General features: G+C 47.4%; 7 protein-coding genes across 7 annotated transcripts; 3 read left to right on the forward strand and 4 right to left on the reverse strand.

Moving 5' to 3' along the window:
• Positions 1 to 466: 466 nt before the first annotated feature.
• Positions 467 to 3,733, reverse strand: PAAG_04990 (hypothetical protein; the record flags this gene model as incomplete). Its single annotated transcript, XM_002792808.2, has 1 exon — positions 467 to 3,733. The coding sequence occupies one exon, from the start codon at positions 3,731 to 3,733 to the stop codon at positions 467 to 469; it is 3,267 nt and encodes a 1,088-aa protein (XP_002792854.2).
• A 3,428-nt stretch (positions 3,734 to 7,161) lies between these two features.
• On the reverse strand, positions 7,162 to 10,317 carry PAAG_04991 (hypothetical protein; the record flags this gene model as incomplete). The annotated part of the gene is made up of 12 exons (XM_015845437.1): positions 7,162 to 7,651; positions 7,737 to 7,840; positions 7,914 to 8,107; positions 8,174 to 8,402; positions 8,461 to 8,694; positions 8,767 to 8,837; positions 8,909 to 9,081; positions 9,142 to 9,307; positions 9,376 to 9,655; positions 9,729 to 9,939; positions 10,023 to 10,045; positions 10,135 to 10,317. The coding sequence occupies 12 exons, from the start codon at positions 10,315 to 10,317 to the stop codon at positions 7,162 to 7,164; spliced, it is 2,358 nt and encodes a 785-aa protein (XP_015699663.1).
• Positions 10,318 to 11,820: 1,503 nt separating this feature from the next.
• Positions 11,821 to 12,000, forward strand: PAAG_04992 (hypothetical protein; the record flags this gene model as incomplete). The annotated part of the gene is made up of 1 exon (XM_002792810.2): positions 11,821 to 12,000. The coding sequence occupies one exon, from the start codon at positions 11,821 to 11,823 to the stop codon at positions 11,998 to 12,000; it is 180 nt and encodes a 59-aa protein (XP_002792856.2).
• Positions 12,001 to 13,718: 1,718 nt separating this feature from the next.
• Positions 13,719 to 13,946, reverse strand: PAAG_04994 (hypothetical protein; the record flags this gene model as incomplete). The annotated part of the gene is made up of 1 exon (XM_002792812.2): positions 13,719 to 13,946. The coding sequence occupies one exon, from the start codon at positions 13,944 to 13,946 to the stop codon at positions 13,719 to 13,721; it is 228 nt and encodes a 75-aa protein (XP_002792858.2).
• Positions 13,947 to 14,802: 856 nt separating this feature from the next.
• Positions 14,803 to 18,397, forward strand: PAAG_04995 (WD repeat-containing protein; the record flags this gene model as incomplete). Its single annotated transcript, XM_002792813.1, has 3 exons — positions 14,803 to 15,246; positions 15,357 to 18,161; positions 18,266 to 18,397. The coding sequence occupies 3 exons, from the start codon at positions 14,803 to 14,805 to the stop codon at positions 18,395 to 18,397; spliced, it is 3,381 nt and encodes a 1,126-aa protein (XP_002792859.1).
• A 1,463-nt stretch (positions 18,398 to 19,860) lies between these two features.
• Positions 19,861 to 20,963, reverse strand: PAAG_04996 (hypothetical protein; the record flags this gene model as incomplete). Its single annotated transcript, XM_002792814.2, has 2 exons — positions 19,861 to 20,275; positions 20,470 to 20,963. The coding sequence occupies 2 exons, from the start codon at positions 20,961 to 20,963 to the stop codon at positions 19,861 to 19,863; spliced, it is 909 nt and encodes a 302-aa protein (XP_002792860.2).
• Positions 20,964 to 21,347: 384 nt separating this feature from the next.
• PAAG_04997 (AP-3 complex subunit sigma) lies at positions 21,348 to 21,902 on the forward strand (the record flags this gene model as incomplete). Its single annotated transcript, XM_002792815.2, has 2 exons — positions 21,348 to 21,416; positions 21,531 to 21,902. The coding sequence occupies 2 exons, from the start codon at positions 21,348 to 21,350 to the stop codon at positions 21,900 to 21,902; spliced, it is 441 nt and encodes a 146-aa protein (XP_002792861.1).
• Between the last annotated feature and the right edge of the window lie 447 nt (positions 21,903 to 22,349).

Raw genomic sequence — 22,349 nt, forward strand, 5'->3', positions numbered from 1 at the left:
CGGACGTAGATGCGTGTTGCGCGGTATAAAACAGGGGGAGGCTGTAGGAAAATAGGAGAGATGGATATGGCTGATAGATAGGCGGTTGAGATATAGTCTGGTCGTACTCCGTATATCGCGCAATTTTGATCCGAACCTTCATCATGAAAATAGGGACAATAGCTGAAAAGCTAATGGGTGGGAAAAGTGAAACAAAAATAAATAAGTAAATAGATAAATAAAAGGGATCTGAAAATCAATATATGATGTCCGGAGTATCTTATCATGGATAATAATAATATCGATAGCTTCGGCCGCGGATCCAGCCCCCCGTTCCGTCCCGTTTCCGAATCGACGAATAGAATTCCTGGGACATGTCGACCGAAAACCAACACTCCGTAAAACCCATTTAAAAGCCTTCCACTTCTGTGCAACACTGGCATGTAAATATATATAGCGTGTCCCCAGGTGGATTATAATATCGAGATCAATGCACAACCGCCAACCCGGGCGTCTCATTCCCCCATCCCAACGCCCAAATCGGCAAATCCGCAGCATCCATGTCCAACCCTGAACTATCCCTTTTGTAATCCACATCCCCGTCTCCAAACGCCATCGCATCACTGCTATCCGTCCTTGATCGGGAATGACGCTTCGTTTCCTCGGGCGTCACCGGTGCCGGAGCGCTACCGCTGCTGCTGCCAGCAGCGGCGGCAGAGACCGATAATGGCGGGGTTGATGGCGAGCGTGAATGTGAGTGTGAGTGTGCTGACAGGGTTGACAGCAGCAGTGACGAGGAGAGTGGGTAGGACGATAGTGGCTGTGCGTGCATCAGCGTGCGTGGGGTAGGATTGTGCTGTTTCTGATGCTGCTGGTGCTGTTGTTGTCTCGGGGGAGTATACTGTTCTACCGTTGGAGAGGGCGGTGATGCCCAGCTCTTCGAGGAGGATGGGAGTGTGTCAGACTGCACGAGGCTAATACGCGGTGAGGGGTTGGAGTGTCGCTCGCCATCGGATACGGATAGAGTGTGGTGATGCGAGAGGGACCTTTCGCCGCTTTCAGTGGTGGCGGAAGCGCTGGCACTTGCCGTTGTTATTGGGTATATGTGAAGGCTATCCCTGTTACTCCGGGCTCGGGGGAGTTCAGGACTCAACGCGAGGAATGATGTGTTGGCGGCGGCGGCTTTGGATTGGTTGGTGGAGGGTGAGTGGTCTCTTGAGGAAGAGGGGGATTTTCGGGGTGGGTTAGAAATGGTGTTTGAGGTTCTGGGGGTGGATGTATCTGTGATAGAGAAGCTGGGTGGGATATTCCCGTGCTGACGTCTGATAGCTTCGAGGAACTGCTCTTCTTGTCTGGTTACCGCTATGAAGCGACTACGACGGTTTGTGGGCGGGGGGGATTGGTGGGTGCTACTCTCCCGAGTCCGGGGGCGGGGTTGTGGATGGGGGAGTTGGAAATCGAAAGTTGAGGTGTTTGTGGTTGTAGTGGCTGGTGCAGATGAAGGAGGTGCAGTTGGTTCTTCTGGTTCAGATATTGTGGGTATCCCATTCGATGGACGATAGTTTTGGGATCTCAGTATAGACGAGTTTGAGCGATTCCGGGAAAGTGATTGTGGGTATGGCTCCGTCGCCTCTGAGGCTCGGGGAGATCGAAAGTTAGCGCTTCGGATTCTAGACACGACTGGGCCACCTTTAGCCGCAGCAACAGCTTTCGCTGTCGCGGTGCAGATCTCTGAACCCTCATCGTCAAATGTGGCAATGCTATCACGTATTATAAATCCTCGCCGGGCGGGCGTGTTCCCCCCCAATTCCTCCTCTTCGGTTTCATCCTCTGAGGAAGAGAGACAGAGAACGCTAGCCTCGTTGAGGTCTGATCTATTTAGAGCAGCCTTACTGCTCTTCCTGGACAGCCCTTCAGAGGCCGAAGCCGATTCTTTTATGACAGCCGGGCTGGCCCTACTTCCAAACTCCCAGTCATGGGGAGAGGAGTAGAAGTTGCTGGTTTCGAAACTGAAGAAAGGGCTGAGGTTACTGTGGGATTCAGGTGTATATTTCTTTACTGGGTTAGGGGTGGAAGAGAGTATTAGTGTTCGGCTTGAGGCTCTTGAAACTCCGCTCAGCGCATTTGAATTCACGCTAGCCCGATTACTGCTCCCGCGGGAATAGATAGACTCCCGAGGGGCAGGCTGCCTTGTCGCAGGTAGGGTTTGGGTGGCGTATTGGATGGACTTCCCCCCGCCCCCGTTATCGGGTTCTCCATCGTTTTCATCGTCGTCACCACTACTAACTTGTCCCTCTGGCCCATCGAACCACTCAACAGCTTTCTTTCGTGGCCCGGGGCGCTTCCTCTGGAATGGGAATTCGTAAGACTGCGATTGCAATTCTCTTTGTCGTTGTTTCTGAAGTTGTTGCAGTTGCAGCTGATCGCGTTGTTCCTGCTGTCTCTGCTCTTCTTTCTGGCATTGGTAAGACTGTTCCTCTTCCTTCCGCCGTTGTTTCTCACGCTTCTGGCGTTGGAAATAGTGTTCTTTTTCCTGCTGAACCCGCCGTTGAGGCTGTTCTTCTTCCAGCCTTTTCTTGTCCCGTTTTTGGCGTTGGAAAAACGACTCTTTCTCCTGTGGTATCTGTTGTTGCTTCTGCCGCGGTTTCAAATGCTGCTTCCCGTAAAGGCTCTGATCGTACTGTTGCGATGGGGATTGAGGTGATATTGGAGAACGATGTTGAAGTTCCTCCTGCTGCTGTTTCTGTTCAAATAGTTTGTGAAGGGCGGCCAGCTCCTTGATACTTGGCGTCTTGGTCAATTTATTCCCAGTATTGTGTAAACTGCCAAGTTTCCACTGTTGCCCACCAAACGAGGTGTCTGACAGCAAAGAAATAGGTGAAGGAGACATTGTTAAACGATGTGGAGACAATAACGGCATGCTCGAAATAGCAGCTGGATCGCTGGGTTTGGGGAAAAGGTGTGATAGATCGATCATGGGTGGGCGATGCTTGACTTTTGACGCTGTCTTTTGGGCTTGTGAGTATGGTTCAGAAGGCTCAAGGTCTGTCGGCAAATTGGAATCGGCCAGCCAGTTGGCTAGATAGCTATTGTTTCTAAATGTGAGATCCCTGGAGGAGTACGATGCCGGTATCTGATTCTGCAACTGGTTGTGCGTCTGTGTCTGAGATTGGGATTGCGCATGTGCCTCTGCGTGCGCCAGCTGTGAAACGGTTGATGGAAAGGTCAAAGGATCGTGAGATGAGCATAGGGCCGACGGTGAGTCGGGCACACGCAGGGCGGGGTTTACCTCTGCATGAAAGGACAGAAGTGACTCGTGATACTTGTTTTGATATCGGTCACCCAAAAGCGGCGAAGACGCCCTTTGGCGCAATTGCTTTTGGGAATTGATAGTAACTCGCTCTGTAGCTCGAGGGCTCAAGTTTCCGCTCAGTGCTCCGCTTCCTCTTCCTTCTCCACCACCTCCTCCTTCTACTCTTCCTTCAATTCCTCCTTCTCTGTTGGCGGACGATAAACGCAATTCAAACTGCCTTGCTGTCCGGACAGTCTTTCCGAATTTTCGCTGAAAGACGTTATCGACAATGATATTGTTGTTCGTCGTATACCTCGGGGCACCCTGGGAATGCTCTGCGAGGATACTATTGAGGCCATAGAGAGGGGATCTGTGGGATTTGCGGGTAATCGATTCGTTTGACGAGGACAGACTAGATAACCGTTGAGGCACTGGCAGTCCACGCGATTGGTGTTGGGACATATCACCCTCGTCTTGATTCCTTTCTTTGCTTTTTCCAGCTAGTAACTAACGTTAAGCGAATAGTAGCCGAGACTATCCCGTTTGCTTTCGTTGGTAGACGAATAGGGAAAAAAGCAAAAATAAAAATAAAAAACTAGATGGCAACGTGTGATGATCCCAAGAGTCCAGTAGTCGACTGAATCCACTCGAGTGTCCTTTGTTTCTTTTTCCTTTCCCTTTTCTTTTCTTCTCCGCCTTCTTCGCCGATTTTGACCGCTATTTGATTGTTATTTTTGATGAAATCATCATATCTGAGGCGGTTCAATGAACTGACAGGGCGGTATGGATTAAAAAACAAAATCAAAACAAAACGTTAAACAAAGATAACGCACGTAGCTGTCGTAGAAATAAATGGAGTAGAAAGAATTGAATCCCCCCGGGAATGCGTTATTATTATTTTAATTGGATTTTGTGCTCCCTGCTTCGGGAGCAATCTCCAGGAACTGGTGTCCACGAGTGCCGATCCGACAAACCAGGGTCAATAACTTGGGGGGGTACAAAATGAATGCAGTCAGGAGGATACACGGATCGCAGAAAACGTGGAAACAGGTGCCAGCAGACCGCGAGTGATCCTGGATGCCCCAGTTAGCAGAAAGCAGCGAGAGCAGCGAGACACACTCCGTCGAGAGAGGGTTGGGACAATCGGAAAGCATGCAGACAAAGACAAAGGGTGTGAGAAAGAGAAGAGTTGCATGACTTCTGAAGACACAAGGCAGGGTCAAGGTCGACTAAAAATGCCCACTAGTAGCGGATAGAAAAACGCCCGCAATTACTGGAATATAACCGGGGCTACTCCATAACTACAGTGTTTCAAAAGGGGCAAAAAAAGGCTGAATCTGTACCTTTATTAGCACTCGGCGCGTCTACGCCTCTGGCGGTGATGAGATGCTGTCAGACAAGCTTACTGATCGACTTGACGCTGGCTGAACCAGCGTGGATCTGAGGAGTTGTAGAATCCCCAAGAATCGGTAAAGAGCAAGCAACAAGAAACAAGTAACAATGGAAGAACTTTTCCGCAGAACCGAGTAATTGGGGGAGATAATCACGGCTAAGAGCCTGTGCTAATTAGTGGCTGGCTCCTTTGAGCAGAAGTTGCTGCTCCTCAAGCGCAAGACATCGCATCGTAATAATCCATCCTATATTAACTTAGTTATTCCTTGCTAACGTTAACTAGTTCCGATGGAACTAGTTATGCCATGGATGGCTTACAGGGCAGGGGAAACAAAACCGTCAACTAAACTGATGCTCCTCCAGGCTGCATGGCTCAACGATTTCCTGTATGAAATCTCCGTGGGAAAATAATATCCCCCTTCAAAACAACTCTTCTCTGAGATCCTTTCTGGAACAGTGGAAACCTGGAGGCCACAAATCATGTGTCGCAATTGCAAGCTTAATTAAAGCCTCATTCGATATTTGAACAAGTAGATAGTGAAAGAATTTGAGCATATTGAGAAAGAAAAACGATGCTGTGCGTCCATCCTATGAAGACTGCCAAAGCCGTTCGATAAAGAATATTTATTCCTTGAAAGACTTGGATGCCGGTCATCTTCAGTTCATTGGTAGAGAGAGTTATTTGGCTGGGAAGTTGATAAACTATCCAGATTTGCCTCCCACTCCTTTCACCGTTGATTTTCCGCTTCTTCCAATAGTTATTCCGCGAAATCTATCTTTCGATATGGCCATAACTATCTTTTCTTGCGAGTTACCCGCAATAACGTATTCCCATTACCCACCATCGCTGCAGAACGCTGCTAACTAGTCACAGTATTATATTAAACCCGCTTCAGACTATCCATGGATCCTTGCTACCTCACTCGCAAGAGAGTGAGAAAAAGCAAAACAGAGCAAAACTAAGCAGTAGGCCTGCGACCCACCCTTCTCTATCTGCAACAATTCAATAGAATTTCAAAACTCCGCTCTTCCCGTCCATCCACTGGTCCACCAACATGGTTACTCAGGTTAGGACACAGGGAGTCAAGTCCTTCTTACGCACAGGCTCCGCACAGGCTCAGCACAGGAAAAATTATGAAGTTCTTGACCTCCTCTCCTCGCCACTCCCTTCCAGATTCCCAGACAGTGGTGCTTAGCCAAGCTACAAGTGAGCAAACCATCCCCAGTTGGTCTTCTTGACCATCCGGGGTTCCCCATGCAATTCATCTTATCATACCTGCTCTGTGCTTGACCGTTTTGAAGCTAAGGAGGTCATTCATCCACTCAAAAGTTTCAGGGTCCAGCTTTTGAGATGGACCTCTCCGCCAATATACATGAATTCAGAGGGCGTGTGTCCGTGCGTGGTCGTCGCAGGTTTGTTCAATCTGGAATCGCATAATCGATTGCCTGTGGCCAGCTTTAAGTTAAAGGTTCGTAGTTGCGAAATGGCTTGAGGGCGAATAGTTTCAAAATCCCACTTCCATGGCGCGAGAGAACGGAGTTGATTGGATTAATTTGCGGAGTACGTACCTCTGGCCCACTTCCCTGCGAGCTCACCCCGCTTCACTGCCCAGTTCCTGTCCCATAAGATGAGGAACTATAGTACTCGCATTCCTGTCTGACAACTGCATGAGAGCTACAAATCCCAGTGGATGACACGCCTTTTGACTGCGAGTTGCTGCTTATGGATATATATAGTTGGTTGCGTGGTTGCAGGGTGTATCGGGGCCTTCCAAGGTTACCAAAAGTTCTTATCCAGGGCATGCAATGCCGTGAACCTGTTTCAATAGATTTGAACTTTGCTAGATAACCCTCCACAGCTGTTGTTGGGTATCACGTAGTTAACTAAAGAATGAACGTGAAGGCGAGAATGAACATCAAACAGTGTCACATGTAAACATAGCCCTGGAATGTTATCAATAATAACAATATCATTTCTTCATTGCCATTGTATTGCATTGCATTACTCATAGGCTCACACCTCTCACCCACTACCTAGGTTAAATCACATCCATAACGCCACCAGAGAAGTCAGGCGCCTTCGTTTATGAATGTAAACATTGCACATATGTATTTCACAGATGAAGAAAACAAACATTAAAAGCCGAGGCGATATGGCAAGAAATGACAAATCAGAAACGGAGAAAACAAACCACATCAAGGCAAGAGGACATAAGTTTGAGATCGCTCGATCAGTCGCGAGAGCAAGATGAGGGTTTTGTGAACCTGGGGAGTTGATATGGGTAAGGCACAAGAACATAAACCGTACGTGGAACATGGACGGGAACAAATATTTAATACAGTAGAAAAAGAGGGGGAGAAAAAAGGGGGAAATTTCAGTTATCATCAAGATCAACTATCCACCACAACTTACCTGTCATTAGCAAAGCAACATCCCCCCGAAATACCTTGCAGAAACACAGCATATGAATCCTCAGTCAAAACTAATCTTTTTTCTTTCAAACACTCTCACTCCCACTCCCATCCTCGCCCTCACTCTCCTCCTCATTCCAAATCTCACTGGTAGGCTCAAATATACTAATCGGACTCTCAATCTTACTCAACTTCATCCTCTTCCGACGGCTCCCTTTCTCCGAATCAGGCATGCTATTCCCGTTGACATAATCATCGTCCCCATCACTGCCCACCAACTTCTTCCTACGGGTGCCAGAGCCAAAGCTAGAGGCGGGACGAGCGTCAGGAGTAACCATCCCACTGGAGTCCAGAAGACCCCTCCTCCGATTGCGGTTCTGCGGTGAGGTTTCCGTCTGAGCCTGAGTCCGAAGACTGCGCAAAGGGTCAAATTCCTCCCTCATCGAGTGCAAGTTCGCGTGAAGTGCATTAAACGCATTTCGAATCTCGAGAACTTCTGGGGCTGGCGGTGTGGTTCTAGCCAGGGTTTTGTATCTACGAATCTTGCTCCCGTAGATGCGTTCTTCATAGCCCGGACTGCATTCACGGTTAGTTGTGCTCTGTCCGTCATACCGTGATAAGAAGCCCTCTTTGCAGCTAGGAATGTGCTGTTGCATTTTACCTTTGAATTGGCATCTCCTCGATTGAAATCTCGTCGCTCGAAATATCCGATGAGCACCCACCAGGTTTATTTACAGGATCCCACTTATTAGGTGGAAAGGTGTACTATAAAAACAAAGTAGAATATTAGCCATTGCCAGCTTCCTTTCTCTTCCCAACAAACAGAAAGAAAACACACATAGTGAGAAATTTTCGCAAGAGGGTTAAAAATTTCCGTGCGAAGTCTCTCCTTTATGTCCGGCGCCTTAGAAATCGTGAATTTCGGGAGCCCTTTCTCCAGGAACCCCCTCGATTTGGAGCCAGGTGTCGCCAGCAGGAAACCCTGCTTCCTTAACAAATCCGTTGTCTGGATGATTGTCTGGCCATTGCAGTCTAAAAAATGACATCCTTAGAATTGACCTTCCATGTATAGGAAAAGGATATATATAAAATACATACTTAGCATCTGAGCGAAATCTCTCACTCTATTCGGATAGCCCTTCTCAATGATGACACTCAGAGCGCGACGGAGCAAGACCAGTGTCCGCATCTCTTGTTCGAGAGCTTTTTCCTGCGGTTCCAGGAGGCAGGTGTAGCACGCATGGGTTTCCGGGATGGCTGGATCTTGCCCGTGCATAAATCCGTAGCAGACGAAATGCTGTCGACTCTCACAGAACGCGCATTCCAGCTGATAAAGTAGTTAGTTTCGTGATAAACAACTTCTGCCACTTTAAATATTAACATACCATCTTGTGGGAGGCTGCGCTTGATCCACATTCGCAACAGACGGCGCCAGGTTTGTTGGGAAGAGCAGGTTCCTTGTCCAGCGCGTAATGGTTTCCAGCTACAATCGAATCTGTCTGGTTCCGAGCTCGTAGCTGCGCGAGCTTTACTTGAGAAAGCTGCGCTTTTGAAGCTTTGAGGGAGTCGGGGTTCCTCTGCGTCGGAACGAGATCGCCGTCAGGGGTCGACGTAGCCGGCTAGACGCGATTGAAGTTAGTTAAATTCGCACCAAGCTATACATAAACCTCGATATATCTAGCTTTCCATACTGGAATCATCTTTTGCAAACCCTTCTTGACAGCAACATCATGAAGAGCCTGAGTAGAGAGCTGGCTGCTTCCTGTATACAGTCGACAATTAACTTAAGTATGCAATGAAAAATAGTCACATGGGCATAGTACACCAACGAACCTTGAATCGATCGTCCAAGATTCTTGATGGACTCCGATACGTCGCTAATGCCGACATCATCCGCACGACGAAATCTGTCCCCATACTCGATATCTGTCGGGATTTCCGGAATATAATACGAACTCGGCCCGTTCGTTCCAGACCATTTCAGAGAGGTGACCTTCAACCCAACGCTATTTAATCAAAATTAGCTGCCATTTATTTAATGAAATCCGATCAAACTATATATATACCTGTGAATTCCGGTCTCCATAGCACCACAAGACTGAGTTTCCCTAGACCACAACTCATTCTGCGCGAAGAATAAATCGTTATGTTCAGCCGACTTGAATCCAGGAGGATTGTATCCTGCTGGAGAGCCTTCATTGTAGAAGAGATGTATCTCCATATAGCGCTGACCTGGAAAGGGGTATCAGTATTTTTTGCATAACGCCTGATTATGATATGAATCCACATAGTTTCCATACTGGGAAGAATTGGCAAAAACGAGCTCAACGTAATCAAACGGCGAACGATCATCTCCAGACCATGTTTTGCCGTCTTGGTAGTTTCCATGTCCGCTGTACAGCCAGTTGAGTCGAGAGAGATGCTTGCAAGCCGCTTGCCAACATCCTTGCATCCGTCTGCGTACTTGAAAGTGAACGTGTAGCTCTCAAGAACGTTCGATGATTTGGTCTTGTCCACGAAAACGGTCATCTGCACCGCCTCGAGGTAGTTTTTCTCAAGGGCTTCGAAAATCCCACGTTCCTTACAAGAGTTAGTGAATAACGGATAAACGCTGCAAATTGAAAGGGAAAATAATTGGAAAATCTTAACATACGAGAAAATCAAGCAACCTGTCCGCCTTGGGACTTTTCCCGCGCACGACTATCTTTAAAGGCTGGGCACGCCTATCCTGGGTCATTCTGTTGAAAATCGATTCACCAGGCCCCAGCTTCCCTGCAATGAAGTCGGCATACGACAGCTGTGAATCCGGTTTAGATAGCTTCAGGAGATCGCGTTCCTCGAAACAACTTATCGGTAAAAAGTCCCTGATGATATCACTGAGTGGTTAGTAGCGAATATTCTACAGACAAACGTGCGAAACGCGTCGGGTGAGTTTCGTGACTCCTACCTAAGATAAAACAGAGTGCCCAACTAGAGGTAAAGGGGTAGAGAAAAGGAGAAGGAAAAATGTCAGTTTAATAAACTCCCTCTATTTGTCATTTGTCCAGGTGTAAACTAACTGAGGCATGGAGCATAATCTGAACAAGAGCCAGGCTTTGATCTTGTCGCATTTCTTGAGCTTGTTGCTGCTTTTCATTCTGGCCAGGGATTTGCACGACAGATGTAGTCATGCCAGGGACCCCAGATGCCATTTCGGTGCCAGTGGTCTTCTGGGCAGGCCCAGTGAAGATAGCTCGGGCCATAGTTTGATAGATTTTGATGAATTTAGATGGATAACATACAGGTGAGCTAGATGTATGGGAAACTAGAGATGTTAAAGAAAGGGAGGAAGTCCGTGATCGGAACAGGCACTCCCGGCAAATTTCAGTGTTTTAGTGGAAGGAGAGTGATGAATGAGAGAGTGAAATATCCCAGGGCTCCAGCAAGCTGGGATCGGCAAAAGGAATGCTGATGAAGGTTGATCCCAAAAGAGGGTTAAAATGATAAAGGGGGATGAAGAGGATGAGAGGACGTTGGTCAAAAGGGAATTAGTGAGCTACAAGTAGCTAAGCAACAATTTATGTTGAACATAGAAAAAACAAGACGATATGAGAAACACATAGCAACGTCAATATCAACATAAAGCCATCTACAATGACAGGTGCCATGAAATAAATATATGGCAAAAATATCTAAAAATGTAGCTGAAAGACATTCACTCTGAGGCTGTTGAATGGCGCTTTTCTTGTTTCAAATAAAGTCTTCTTTGATGTATGTGTATGCTTATTTTCTATCCGGGACTTTCCAGCCCTGAGACATAGAATTTAGGAACGAAAGGAAAGGGGGAAACGAAAGGGAAGAAAGACGAAATCATTCTTAGGTTTGATGCTACGTCAATCCATTTTCAGTATCTGAGTTTTAACCAGGATATAAACTTTCCATGATCATTAGATCAAATGGATCGTTGATTCCCGAAAGACAAATAGACAGACACTCGGAACACCTGCAACGATGTTATATTCTCTAAGCAGAGAACGCCGTCCTGAGGTATCTTGAGAGATATCTAGTTGAAGAAAGGATGATATTTGGTGCATTGCTTTAAACGCCTCAGCAGTGATCCATATCTCCGTGGCAGTGTAAGGGGGAATATAATCTTAACAGAGAGATACATCCCGAACATTAAAACAGCCCTGCATGTTATAACCAGAGCACATGGTGCGCGGATATATCCCGTATCTCAGGCTGGCAGAGCAGGTAAAGGTATTTGGGGCTTGCTCCAGAAAAATAGAAAATAAAATAAGAGAATTAAAAATTGCCCAAAGAGCCGCCAGGCCCCTCGTTGATATCAACGGAAATATTCGTAGGACGCAAATGTGTACCAATAAGTACCTCTAATATCAAATATGGAGAAACGATACTCGACACCATATGGGCACATGTATATAAGAGAGCGATATGCCAACACACCCCACATGCGTCGTACACCAACCAACACGTCTAGGCGGTGGCAAATAGCCAGTCAGCAATAAACAGAGACTATCCATGATAGGATGAGAAGAAGAAGGCAGGGTTTCTCGGTAATTGCTCGGTTGGAGTGTCGAAGGTGACCAGCCTGCAGCCTGCAGCCTGAAGCTTGCAGCACCCGCAGGGGCTTGTAGCGTTGGTTGGAAAATTTTTGAAATAATTTGAAGCCGATAGCGAAAAGCTAGAGGTTACCTTTTGAACAGTAACTAGCTGGCAAAGATATTAAATATTGAGGGTTTGAAATGGAACGGGTGTACAGACAGGAAGCTGTTGTGGTTGTGGTTGTGGTTGTGGGCGGTCCAAAATTCTGGGGATCGAAGAGAGGGAATGCCAAGTCTTCACCTGCAAGATTTGCCCAGATGAATGACGACAACGTCTACATTTCATGTCCACCGTACCAGTACCTGGGTAACGGCCTATGACGAGCGGTGGGGCAGATATTAGGTACTCTCAAAACGTGACTCGCAAAACTTACACAGTGGCCATAGAAGCTGCGATGTAATAGCCTGCCCTTGCAGCTGAAGATATTGACACTATCCATTCTCTTTTATTCATGCAAAATCCCACTCCCTTTGCCGCGAAGGGTCAATAACCCGTCTAATCTCCACCCCTTGAGATGATAAGGGGCCCCCCAACTCGATCCAGCTGGTAATCAAGACTAGTCTTTCAGACGCAGTGGATTTTTAAAAGCAGCTGTCATCACAATGCCTGTCGTTTTCATGGTGCAGAAAGCAACCACCCAAGACGATGACCACCACAATCAAAATCGTGGCGAGACCGCAAAACAAACAGTTAATTGACGACACGATAGCCCCTGTTGAGGGGAGGGGAGGGGAGGGGAGGGATTGTCATGGAAGCAAGTCCCGGTTTCGACATCCGTGTCGGCAGCCGGGGACAAACGCATATATGGCCTGCAGCTGGCTCACCTCCAATAAGGGGGTGGGTGTAGGTTGATATTTGCCAAACACTCCCAAATCCGCTTGCTGCTGAAAACTCGCTGTGGCTTACCCCTTCCTGACCTGACGGAACAACGGTCATCGATGAGGAGCTGGTGAAGGGATTGAAGTTGTTAACAATGGGGCGAACAACATATGCTGAATGGAATCATTACACCAGCGACGAATTTTAACTGCATTCCCGCTCTTGTGCCTGTTGGTGAAATTCTGGAAAGATTGAGAGAGAATGGAGGCCCCCGGTTTGGGCGAGGTGGAAAAGTCAAGGATTTCATGAAGGGGCAGGCCTCGTCCGCTGCGGGGAAAAGAGGATTTCATCATGAGATGCACAACACCGATTCGTAGCTTGCTTTCCAAAAATTCCCCTGGGTGGCAAGGAGCTCTTTAGCGGGCGGTGGTGCGGGCTGAGAGGACATTCTACTAGCGAAGAACGAACGAGGCCGCTGCTTATTTTGATGCTTTAGGGGGGGGGGGGGGGAAGTTGTTCTCCAAACCTCTTCTCGAGTAGCCCAGCAAAGCATAAGCAGCTTGGCTAACGGCCTCGATATCGAAATCGATTTGATTGCCCCTTTTCCACGTGCGGGACATGACACACGCGAGTGCCTGGGTTTCAATTGCCTGTCCAAGGAATATTTCCCGAGTTTGGGAGTGGAGTCAACTGCCTGGGTGTGGCCCCACCTGGGACCCAGTGACGGGCGTAGGCGCGAATGGGATCAGAGAATTTTCTAACCTCTTCATCACCTTGGGGACTGTGAAGAATCAAGGGGGGACTAAAGTCCGGGTTAGTGGACAGAATGGGGGAAGTCAATGGTATATATTCCTAGGTATTTATACACACTTACTTGTCCGGCGGGGACAGCATAGTGATTTTTCGTAGGGGTGACAGCAGTTGAGAGTTAGGCGCTGCAGGCCCTAAATCTTAACTGACGCCTGAAGATTTTATTTAGTGAAAACTAGTCTTGAAAGTGAGGCGTTCCCGACCTAGGATGGAGTGACGTAGATCTACCCCCACCCCTTGGGATATTTGATTTTGAAGTAGTTATAGATGCGTTTAAAAAAAGAAAGGAAGAAAGAAAGAAAGAACAAGAGATGGTGTAATATATTAATTTATATATCATTTGAGAGGAAGAAGTAAGAAAAGGATAAACCGTTGAATATGCACCGTACACCGTAAATGTAACTGTGTTTTACTGGATGTTCTGCAGGTTGTCCCAGGGTTGTTTGTTGGTCAGTCTCCTGCAGGCGACAGGCGACAGGCCTTCGGAAGGATCATCATCATCGGGTCCCAAAGGCTCCAACTTGAGCTCAGCCCGCCGTCTGAGACGTTTGCCCCAAGACAGCTGCTCCTCCAACTCAGGCTCAACTCGCTCACGAGCCACACTGGATGGGACCAAAACTCTGCCCCTCGTCCCCATTCTGGCTCCTTCTTTTCCCTCCCCCCTTCCTTCCCTTGCGTTGTCAGCCTTCTTTCCCCCTCGCTCCTTCCCGATTTTCTGCTGCTGGTTTCTCCCCCCCTGCCGTACCTTCCTGCTCTATGCCACTGTTGTTGTTGTTCTTCTTTTTCTTCTTCTCTTGTTCTCTATCTCAACTTCATCTCAACTTCATCTCATCTGCTCACACTCCAACCACCCTCTCAACAACCCCTCCACTTAACTAGGCTTCCCGCTCCCCCTTCTCTCAACTTTTTGGTCGATTCCAAGCTTTTTCCCCTCTCAACCCAAGAAAGTAAACACCGAAATTGCAAATCTTAGCGGGGTGAACGAAATATCTCCCCTTCCACAACCCACTTCTTCCCACCACCACCGCCACCACCACCAACCACCATCATATCTGGTCTTCCACTCCCGAGACTACCTCATTTTTGTCCCTCGTCCACTTGTCACTCGTCACTCCCTTTCTTTTTAGCCTTTTTCCCGTCTGCAGCTACCAGCCTTCCTCCGATCTCCCTCACTATTCTGTTACGTGTCGAAGCCTCTTTTTAGCCTCGTTGATCTGGTAGTTGTCCTTCAACTCGACACGTTCTCCGCTCTCCCTATCATGACTTGATCGGAAAACAACTGGCCCAGCCACGACTCGGGAGAGATTTTCTTCTATTATGCTGGGCTCCAAAACTATTTCCTAGGCACACACACACACACACAGAAATAGAAAAAGCGCGTGTGTATGTGTATGTGTATATGAGTGCTTGTTGCGTGGACGGGCTAGATACATTTCCTCCTCCCTTCATATTTATCACCACCCATCTACTTCTCGGTTCATCTCTTTGCAATTATGTCCTGCTCAGCGGAGACTCCCAACGACACCGCAGACCTCACCTCGAAAACTCAGACCCAGAACACGTCCCCGTCACCGTCCCCAATAGAGTCTCCCAATCCCCCTCCCACATTTCAGACATTCCCATCTAGTTTCGAACTGGCTGGGAGCTGCCATAGCAAGATGGACTATCTGGAACATCTTCCCTCCAACAGCTCAATCGGCCAATTTTCTTTTGCTCCCGCCACCCAAACGACCGTCGTCACGACCACTACCACAACAACTACCAACTTCCCTCCACTAGTCATGAAAGCACCTGGTTCTTCAAAACCTCTCGACCCCAATGTTTACCCTCTGGCGTCTACCCCGACGCCCGATTCCATAAGAGATATCCATTTTAAACTTGGGGATACGTCCATCATATTCAACGAGACTGAGGACTCGTTGGCTACTTTCGACAAGGTAAAAGTTTAATTTATTTATCTGTTATTGACCCCTGCTCTGTCCATTTTTCATCAAGTAGACGACATCTGTGTTCATGAAAATATTCCAGCTGCTGACGCGTAGAACAGTTGAAAGAGCAGCGTGATAACTTGAAAGCTTCTAATGGTCTTATTCAATCCGTCTCCACAAGCGACTCCCGCAAAACCACGCTACCCAGACGCTCGCGTTTAGGACAAGATCCCCCCCACCAAACATCCCCCATCACATCAAGGTTAAGACGACGTCCAGTATCACCCATTTCTCTTCCGGAATCCTCCCATGTAATGAAGCGAACGCGTTCTTCTTCCGCCTCCCTTGGAACAAACTCCATCACTCGCCGTCGTAATGCTCAGTCACACCTGGACGCTGCTCGGCTTCACAAAGACGTTGGTTTGGCTACTCCAGAAACGGAGCACGGCAGCTTCAACATTGGTAACGATCAGAACAACCGTCGACAAATATGCAGCATGGGTTCCTTTGGTAAATCGTCCTTCGAACACTCCCCGACATCTGTGTCCCAAGAGAACCAAAATCTCCTCAGTCCTGTACCCCAATCGTACAAAGAAAACGTCAGGTTTGTTGGTTCTCAGATCCAGAAATCACCGCTGTTTGAATGTCGGACGGGATCAAGTGCTGAGGAGTTCGCCTGTCAGTCGACGCTCGATAATCATAATCATAATAGTAATTATGAGAATAATTCAAAACCGGGTGATGATGTGGGACAGCCTCCTTTGAGACAAAGTCGCAGACACTGTTCGGCTGGAAATCCAACCTGGAGAGGGCCCCAGGCGCCTGCAAGACGTCTACTGCCAGTTGATAGTCTTGCTGCCCAAGACATGTGCCTTCCAAGCCCAAGTCTTTCTCCTGTCACAGCTATGAATGCTCAAAATCTCGATACATCTTTTGACTCTGCTGACGAGCAAGAGACCGACACGGATTCCAGTTTTGACCAACGTTCGAAGAAACAAAAGGCTGACTCTGACTTAAACCTCACCGTGGACCTTTTTCGGAAAGAGGAAGGCTATGGTGCGGCTCTGCCATCACCCTCATTGTCGTTAATGGACATGCCTTTAATGTTGGATTACTTTGAGTCTGTCCCGGATAAACTCAAAATGTACATGATGTACCAGTTGTTGCGAAGATGCCCGAAGCCTACATTACGCTTTGTCGCTGGAGTTGTTAATCCAGCTCTCAAATGCGATTTCTTGGCTCTCCTACCCCTGGAACTCAGTCTGAATATTGTAAAATATTTCGATGTTAAGACTATGTGTCGAGCTTCGCAAGTTTCGAAGAAATGGAGACACATCATCAACTCCGATGAAAAATCATGGAAGGAACTTTTTGAGTCGGATGGATATGTTTTGCCTCGAGGAGAACTACAGCGCGCCATCGAGGAAGGTTGGGGATGGCAGTGTCCGAACCCGGGTGACGATTATGAAAAAGATCTTCGTTGCTCTACCTCCCTTAAATCTGATAGCGAGAACTCGATCGAATCTACCTCATCCTTGGCATGGCTATCGTCTCGTAAGACGAGACAAGCCCTAAGTCCCCTATCGGTAGAATCCCGACGACCAAAACGCAAAGCAGCAACCAGAGTCACCAGTCGGAAGCTTACAAAAAGGAAATCTGGAGTATCTGCTCAGTCCAATCGTCTAGAACCTGTCAACTGGATGGATAATATGGTAGCTGCAGAGAGCCCCTATGCGGCCGCAAACGCAGCTGCACTAGCAGTTCCTTATCCGGATGTTGGACTTTCATCGCTCCGAAGCTTGCACCTATACAAATCCCTCTACCAAAGGCACCACCTCATCCACAAAACATGGATGCGAAATGACATCAAACCGATGCACATTGCCTTCCGCGCCCATGATCGTCATGTCGTTACGTGCCTGCAGTTTGATACAGACAAAATCCTCACCGGAAGCGATGATACCAACATTAACGTGTATGATACGAAAACGGGGGCGTTGCGAGCAACCCTAGAGGGCCACGAGGGAGGCGTCTGGGCGCTAGAGTATCATGGTAACACGCTTGTTTCAGGATCAACGGATAGATCGGTGCGTGTCTGGGACATTGAATCTGCCGAATGCACGCAGATTTTCCAGGGACACACGTCTACTGTGAGATGTTTGCAGATATTAATGCCGGTCGCAATTGGTAAGCTGCCAGATGGATCGCCAAACATGATGCCAAAACAGCCATTGATTATCACTGGATCCCGCGATTCCAACCTACGACTTTGGAAACTTCCTCAACCAGGTGATCCCAAGTTTTTCCAAACGAGTCCCGACAATGAAAACCCGTACTTTATCCGTGCTCTAACTGGACATACCCATTCAGTCCGCGCCATAGCTGCTTACGGGGATACACTGGTTAGTGGCAGCTACGATTGTTCAGTGAGGGTGTGGAAAATATCCACCGGCGAGTCTGTACATCATCTACAAGGCCATAGCCAGAAAGTCTATAGCGTCGTCCTCGACCACAAAAGAAACCGCTGCATAAGCGGCTCCATGGATAGCATAGTTAAAGTCTGGTCACTCGACACCGGCGCAGTTATATATAACCTCGAAGGCCACTCGTCGCTCGTGGGGCTTCTAGATCTTCAACAGGATCGACTCGTGTCCGCAGCTGCGGATTCGACATTGAGGATCTGGGATCCAGAGACGGGGAAGTGCCAGAGCGTATTAACTGCGCACACGGGTGCGATTACGTGTTTCCAGCATGATTACCAGAAGGTGATTTCTGGGTCGGATCGGACGTTGAAGATGTGGGATACGCGGACGGGGAAGTGTTTGAAGGATCTATTGACAGATCTCAGTGGAGTTTGGCAGGTTAGATTTAATGATCGCAGGTGTGTGGCTGCCGTGCAGAGGGATAGGTTGACATATATTGAGGTGTGTATTTTTCCCCTCTCCCTTCCTGTCTTTGTATTTTTTTTTCTTTTTCCTTTGGAGGTGATTTGTTTGTTTCATGGGCTAACCGTATTGAAACAATGCAGGTCCTTGACTTTGGTGCATCTCGCGACCGAGTTCCTAGTGAACGTCTCGGAAAGAGAATCGTTGTTGATAGAAATGGCGAAGAGATTGGGGATAATGAAGGCGGAGCTGAACGGGAGGGTTCGGATGACTAGACAAGACAAGACCTTCGCTCTGTCTGTTTTGTCACTATCTTACGCTTCGAATTTATTTCCGCTTTCCTTTTTCCAAGGGGGAAAACGCGGTTTATGTTATGCATTTTCTTTTTCATTCTCATACCTACAGTCCAGTATATTCTACGTTATATTCCGTGATTCATTATTGACCCCTTTCCTCTTGATCAATGGTTTGTTTGTTTATTTTCCTATTTTTTTTTTCTTTTTCTTCTTTTTTATCTTGTTGAACATAATCATTACATCATCTTTTATTGTCTGTTGTCAGTCCCCGGTTAATCTTCCGAATCCATCATGATGTGGTATGATATTCTGCTTTCCGACTACCCCATTTACACTTTCCGGACCATGGGGCTTCTGGGATTGGAGGAAATGAGGTTCGGTTCTCTTTTTTCCCCCTTTCGTTGCTGGTGAGAGTAGTACATACGGTGGATTCATCTTTTGCCCTCTAGTGTTTTCTTCTTTGACTCTCACCTTCTCTTCAACAAAAAGGGGCATGTAGTACACGCGTCGGGTTGTGGGGGGAATGCTTGTGGGGAAAGCTCCAGACTGGAAGACACGGAATAGTGGAAGTGTGTATATCATCTTATACAAAAGCCCTTTTGTTGATCGACATTGTCTCTATTTCTTTTCCGAAGGAGGGAAAGAATATGTTTGTGTTTATTTTATTGTTGCTTTTTGCAGCTTTTTGTTTTTCTGGGATTATTGTCTATTATGTATATCTACAGTGAGTGTGATGGTTTATTTTTTTTCCCATGTTTCTCTTTGTTTTTTGTCTTTTGCAAGGCATGCAATGATACCTTTCTATGATATTCTGTTGTGATAAGCGATAAGTTAGTTTTTATGTTTTACTATTTGTTAATTTTTTTTATTATTAAAACTATATATATTCTTCGTTGTTGTTTTCTTTTTTAGTTTCTCTTGTTATGAGGTGTTCTGAGAATTAAGCTCTCTCTTATGATAACTTCTTATGATTTTATTGATCAAGTAGTATTTTCAACTTTCCGTTCATGATCTTGTAGAGAATTATATATGTGTAATTCTGCATACGCTACTTGCAAGGCTTTGGAAATGCCTCTTGTGGTCAAATATGCTTTGTAGTAAGTGTTGCTTGATCGAGATAGACATAGGTAATTAGTCCGATCATTCAGTGTGATAGGGTTTTAAACATGGGCAGAACAGAGATCTTTACATTTGTAAAACTCCATTACGATATCTATCGTACAGAATGGAAAAGTCGGAGAAGGCAGGGCTAACTTTTAACAGAAATATACATATATATATACAGATTTAACACATGAAAACCAGAGAGATAACCTGATTCCCTAACAACCAAAAGGCCCTGATTTAGCCAGTAAACCAAAGGGGGGTAAAATAAACGTGAGGTGGGTTAGGCAGATAGTTAAAAAAAATCTCAGCTCCCTGCTTTCTACTCCAGTTCTTCCTCATCTTCCCCCTATATACCTAATCTCCTCGTTCCTCCCCAACCCGGACGCCCGAAGAACCGCCCATCGAATCGCATTAATCCCCAAATAATTTTCATACTCATTCATCACCCGCGCCGAGCAGGCAATAATCTCCCCCAACGCCGGAACTCCCAACTCAACGCCGCCATTCCCCACGTCTCGATCGGGCTGCACCTTGGACAGAATCCTCTCAGCGAATGATGCGAGTTTTCGAACTTTGGCCTCCGTGATACCGCGGGGGACGCGTTTTGAGTTGCCCTTAACGAGGACGGAGTCGGCCTTTGAGAGGATGACTTGGTGCGGGATGGCGGCGGAGCGGAGGAGGGAGAAGACGTCGCGGTCGCCGGGTTTTATGCCGTGGTGGGAGTCAACGAGGACGAAGGTGCGCCGGAGTCTGGGTTGGTTTTGGTTAGCGGGAGTTTTATTTATTTATTTATTTATTTATTTATTTATTTGTTTGTTTGTTTGTTTGTTTGTTTGTTTTTAATTTTCTTCGTTGGGCATTCCCCTTTGAATGCAACAACAATATATAATTGAAGAAGGGAAAAAAAAAAAAAAAAAAAAAAAAAAAAAAAAAAAAAATCTCACTGCTTCCTCTTCGTCAAATACTTAATAATCTCCTCCCCCCACTTCTCATTACTCCCCTTCCCATATCCAGGCGTATCAACTAGGACAACCCGCGCCTCCCCGTCTTTCCTCCCGCCAACCCCATACGCATTAAGCGTGTGCGTCCGCCCGAGCTTCGACGACGTATAGCACACGTCCCGTTCCATCAGCGCATTCAGCAGCGAACTCTTGCCCACGTTCGATCTGCCCAGGAACACCACCTCGGGCACATTGGACATGGGTATGGTGCGGAATTCACTTGCGGTCCACATCTGTATGGGGGAGTGTTTGGAGGATTTGAAGAAGGTTTCGGCATGCTGTAGCTGTTGGAGGGAAGGGGGAGTGGTGTCATAGTAGAAGGCGTACTCTTTTAGGGTTAGTTGGGAGGGTTCGGGGTATTTGGTTGTGTGTCTGAGGAAGGTTTTGGCTACGTTTGGGCCTGTGGATGTTGCGAGCTTTGAGGCGGCGAAGGCCATAGTTTTCTAGGTTTCCCTGATGTTTTAAAAATCTTTGGGCCTGTGGCATGTGCATGCTCTAGGAGGTTGGGGGGGGGGGGGGATGCGGAGGTACCGGGGAATTCGGCATTGGGGAGTACGTAGAGTATTTACGGGTTGGGATTTGTCAACTGGTTGTGATATTTTCGATGCGGGCCGTTGGAAGCTCAAAAATATGCTGATGAGATGACCGGGTTATTGTTTTGCCGGGAAGCTCTGTAAGAAGGCAGACACAGCAAACAAGACAAACAGAGCAAACGGCAACTTCTCAACAACCACAACACATTCACACTTCTGGGATTCTCAACACCGCATAACAGTCCCCGAGCGGTACATCGTTGTCACATATCCCGGCAGCTAGACGCCATGATAAACGCTGTGCTGGTCTTTAATAACAGTGGTCAGCCTCGACTGACCAAATTCTACACCCAGCTTGTATGTATACAACCCACTATCCCCTAGTACTAAATTACATCGCTGCCACTCAAATCATCCTAGATATAACCTCCTCGTGTATTCAACAATTACTAACCCTTCTTTCGAAACCAGGACACACAAACCCAACAATCCCTCATCGCACAGATATACAACCTCGTCTCCCAACGCCCCTCATCAGCCTGCAACTTCCTCCCCCTCCCCCCTTTGCTCGCCGAAGGCGCCAGCTCTAACTCCTCCAACGGCTTCTCCGATGCCCCCACCCAAATCACCTACAGAACCTACGCCACCCTCTCCTTCATCCTAATCTCCACCTCCACCGAATCGCCCCTCGCCCTGATTGATCTGATCCAAGTCTTCGTCGAAGCGCTGGACCGCTTGTTCGAGAACGTATGCGAGCTGGATCTTATATTTGGTTTTGAGACAATGCATGCGGTGCTTGGCGAGATGGTTGTGGGCGGGGTTGTGGTGGAGACGAATCTTTGAGCGGATTGTGCAAGGTGTTAAGAGTCAGGAGGGGTCGAAGGGGAAGCGGAAGGCCGTGGAGGCCGGGAGCACGGCGATTGGAAGGGGGGGGGTTCCAGGGCTAGGGGTGCCTTGGAGATGAGGTGTGATTTCTATTTCCTTTTACATACCCATGGATGCCCTCCTAATGGTATGGCATGTTTTCAGAGTCTGAGCTACGGCTTTTCGGCGTTCGGGTGGTGATGTTCATAGAACCGAGGTCATGAGTGCATGTGAGAGACATTATACCCCCTTCTTTTCCTATCTTCCTATACCTTTCATGAATGCTTTCTCCAAAGAGTCGAAAGCGTGTTAGGTGTGATTATTATGAGAATTACTCCCCACATAGGCGGATAATTCTCTGACTCCAAATATGATCATCTCATCTTCCACAATCATGCTCATTTTTAATATATTTGTATGCACATC

Source organism: Paracoccidioides lutzii (assembly GCF_000150705.2).
Source record: "Paracoccidioides lutzii Pb01 unplaced genomic scaffold supercont2.13, whole genome shotgun sequence".
Taxonomy (NCBI): domain Eukaryota; kingdom Fungi; phylum Ascomycota; class Eurotiomycetes; order Onygenales; family Ajellomycetaceae; genus Paracoccidioides; species Paracoccidioides lutzii.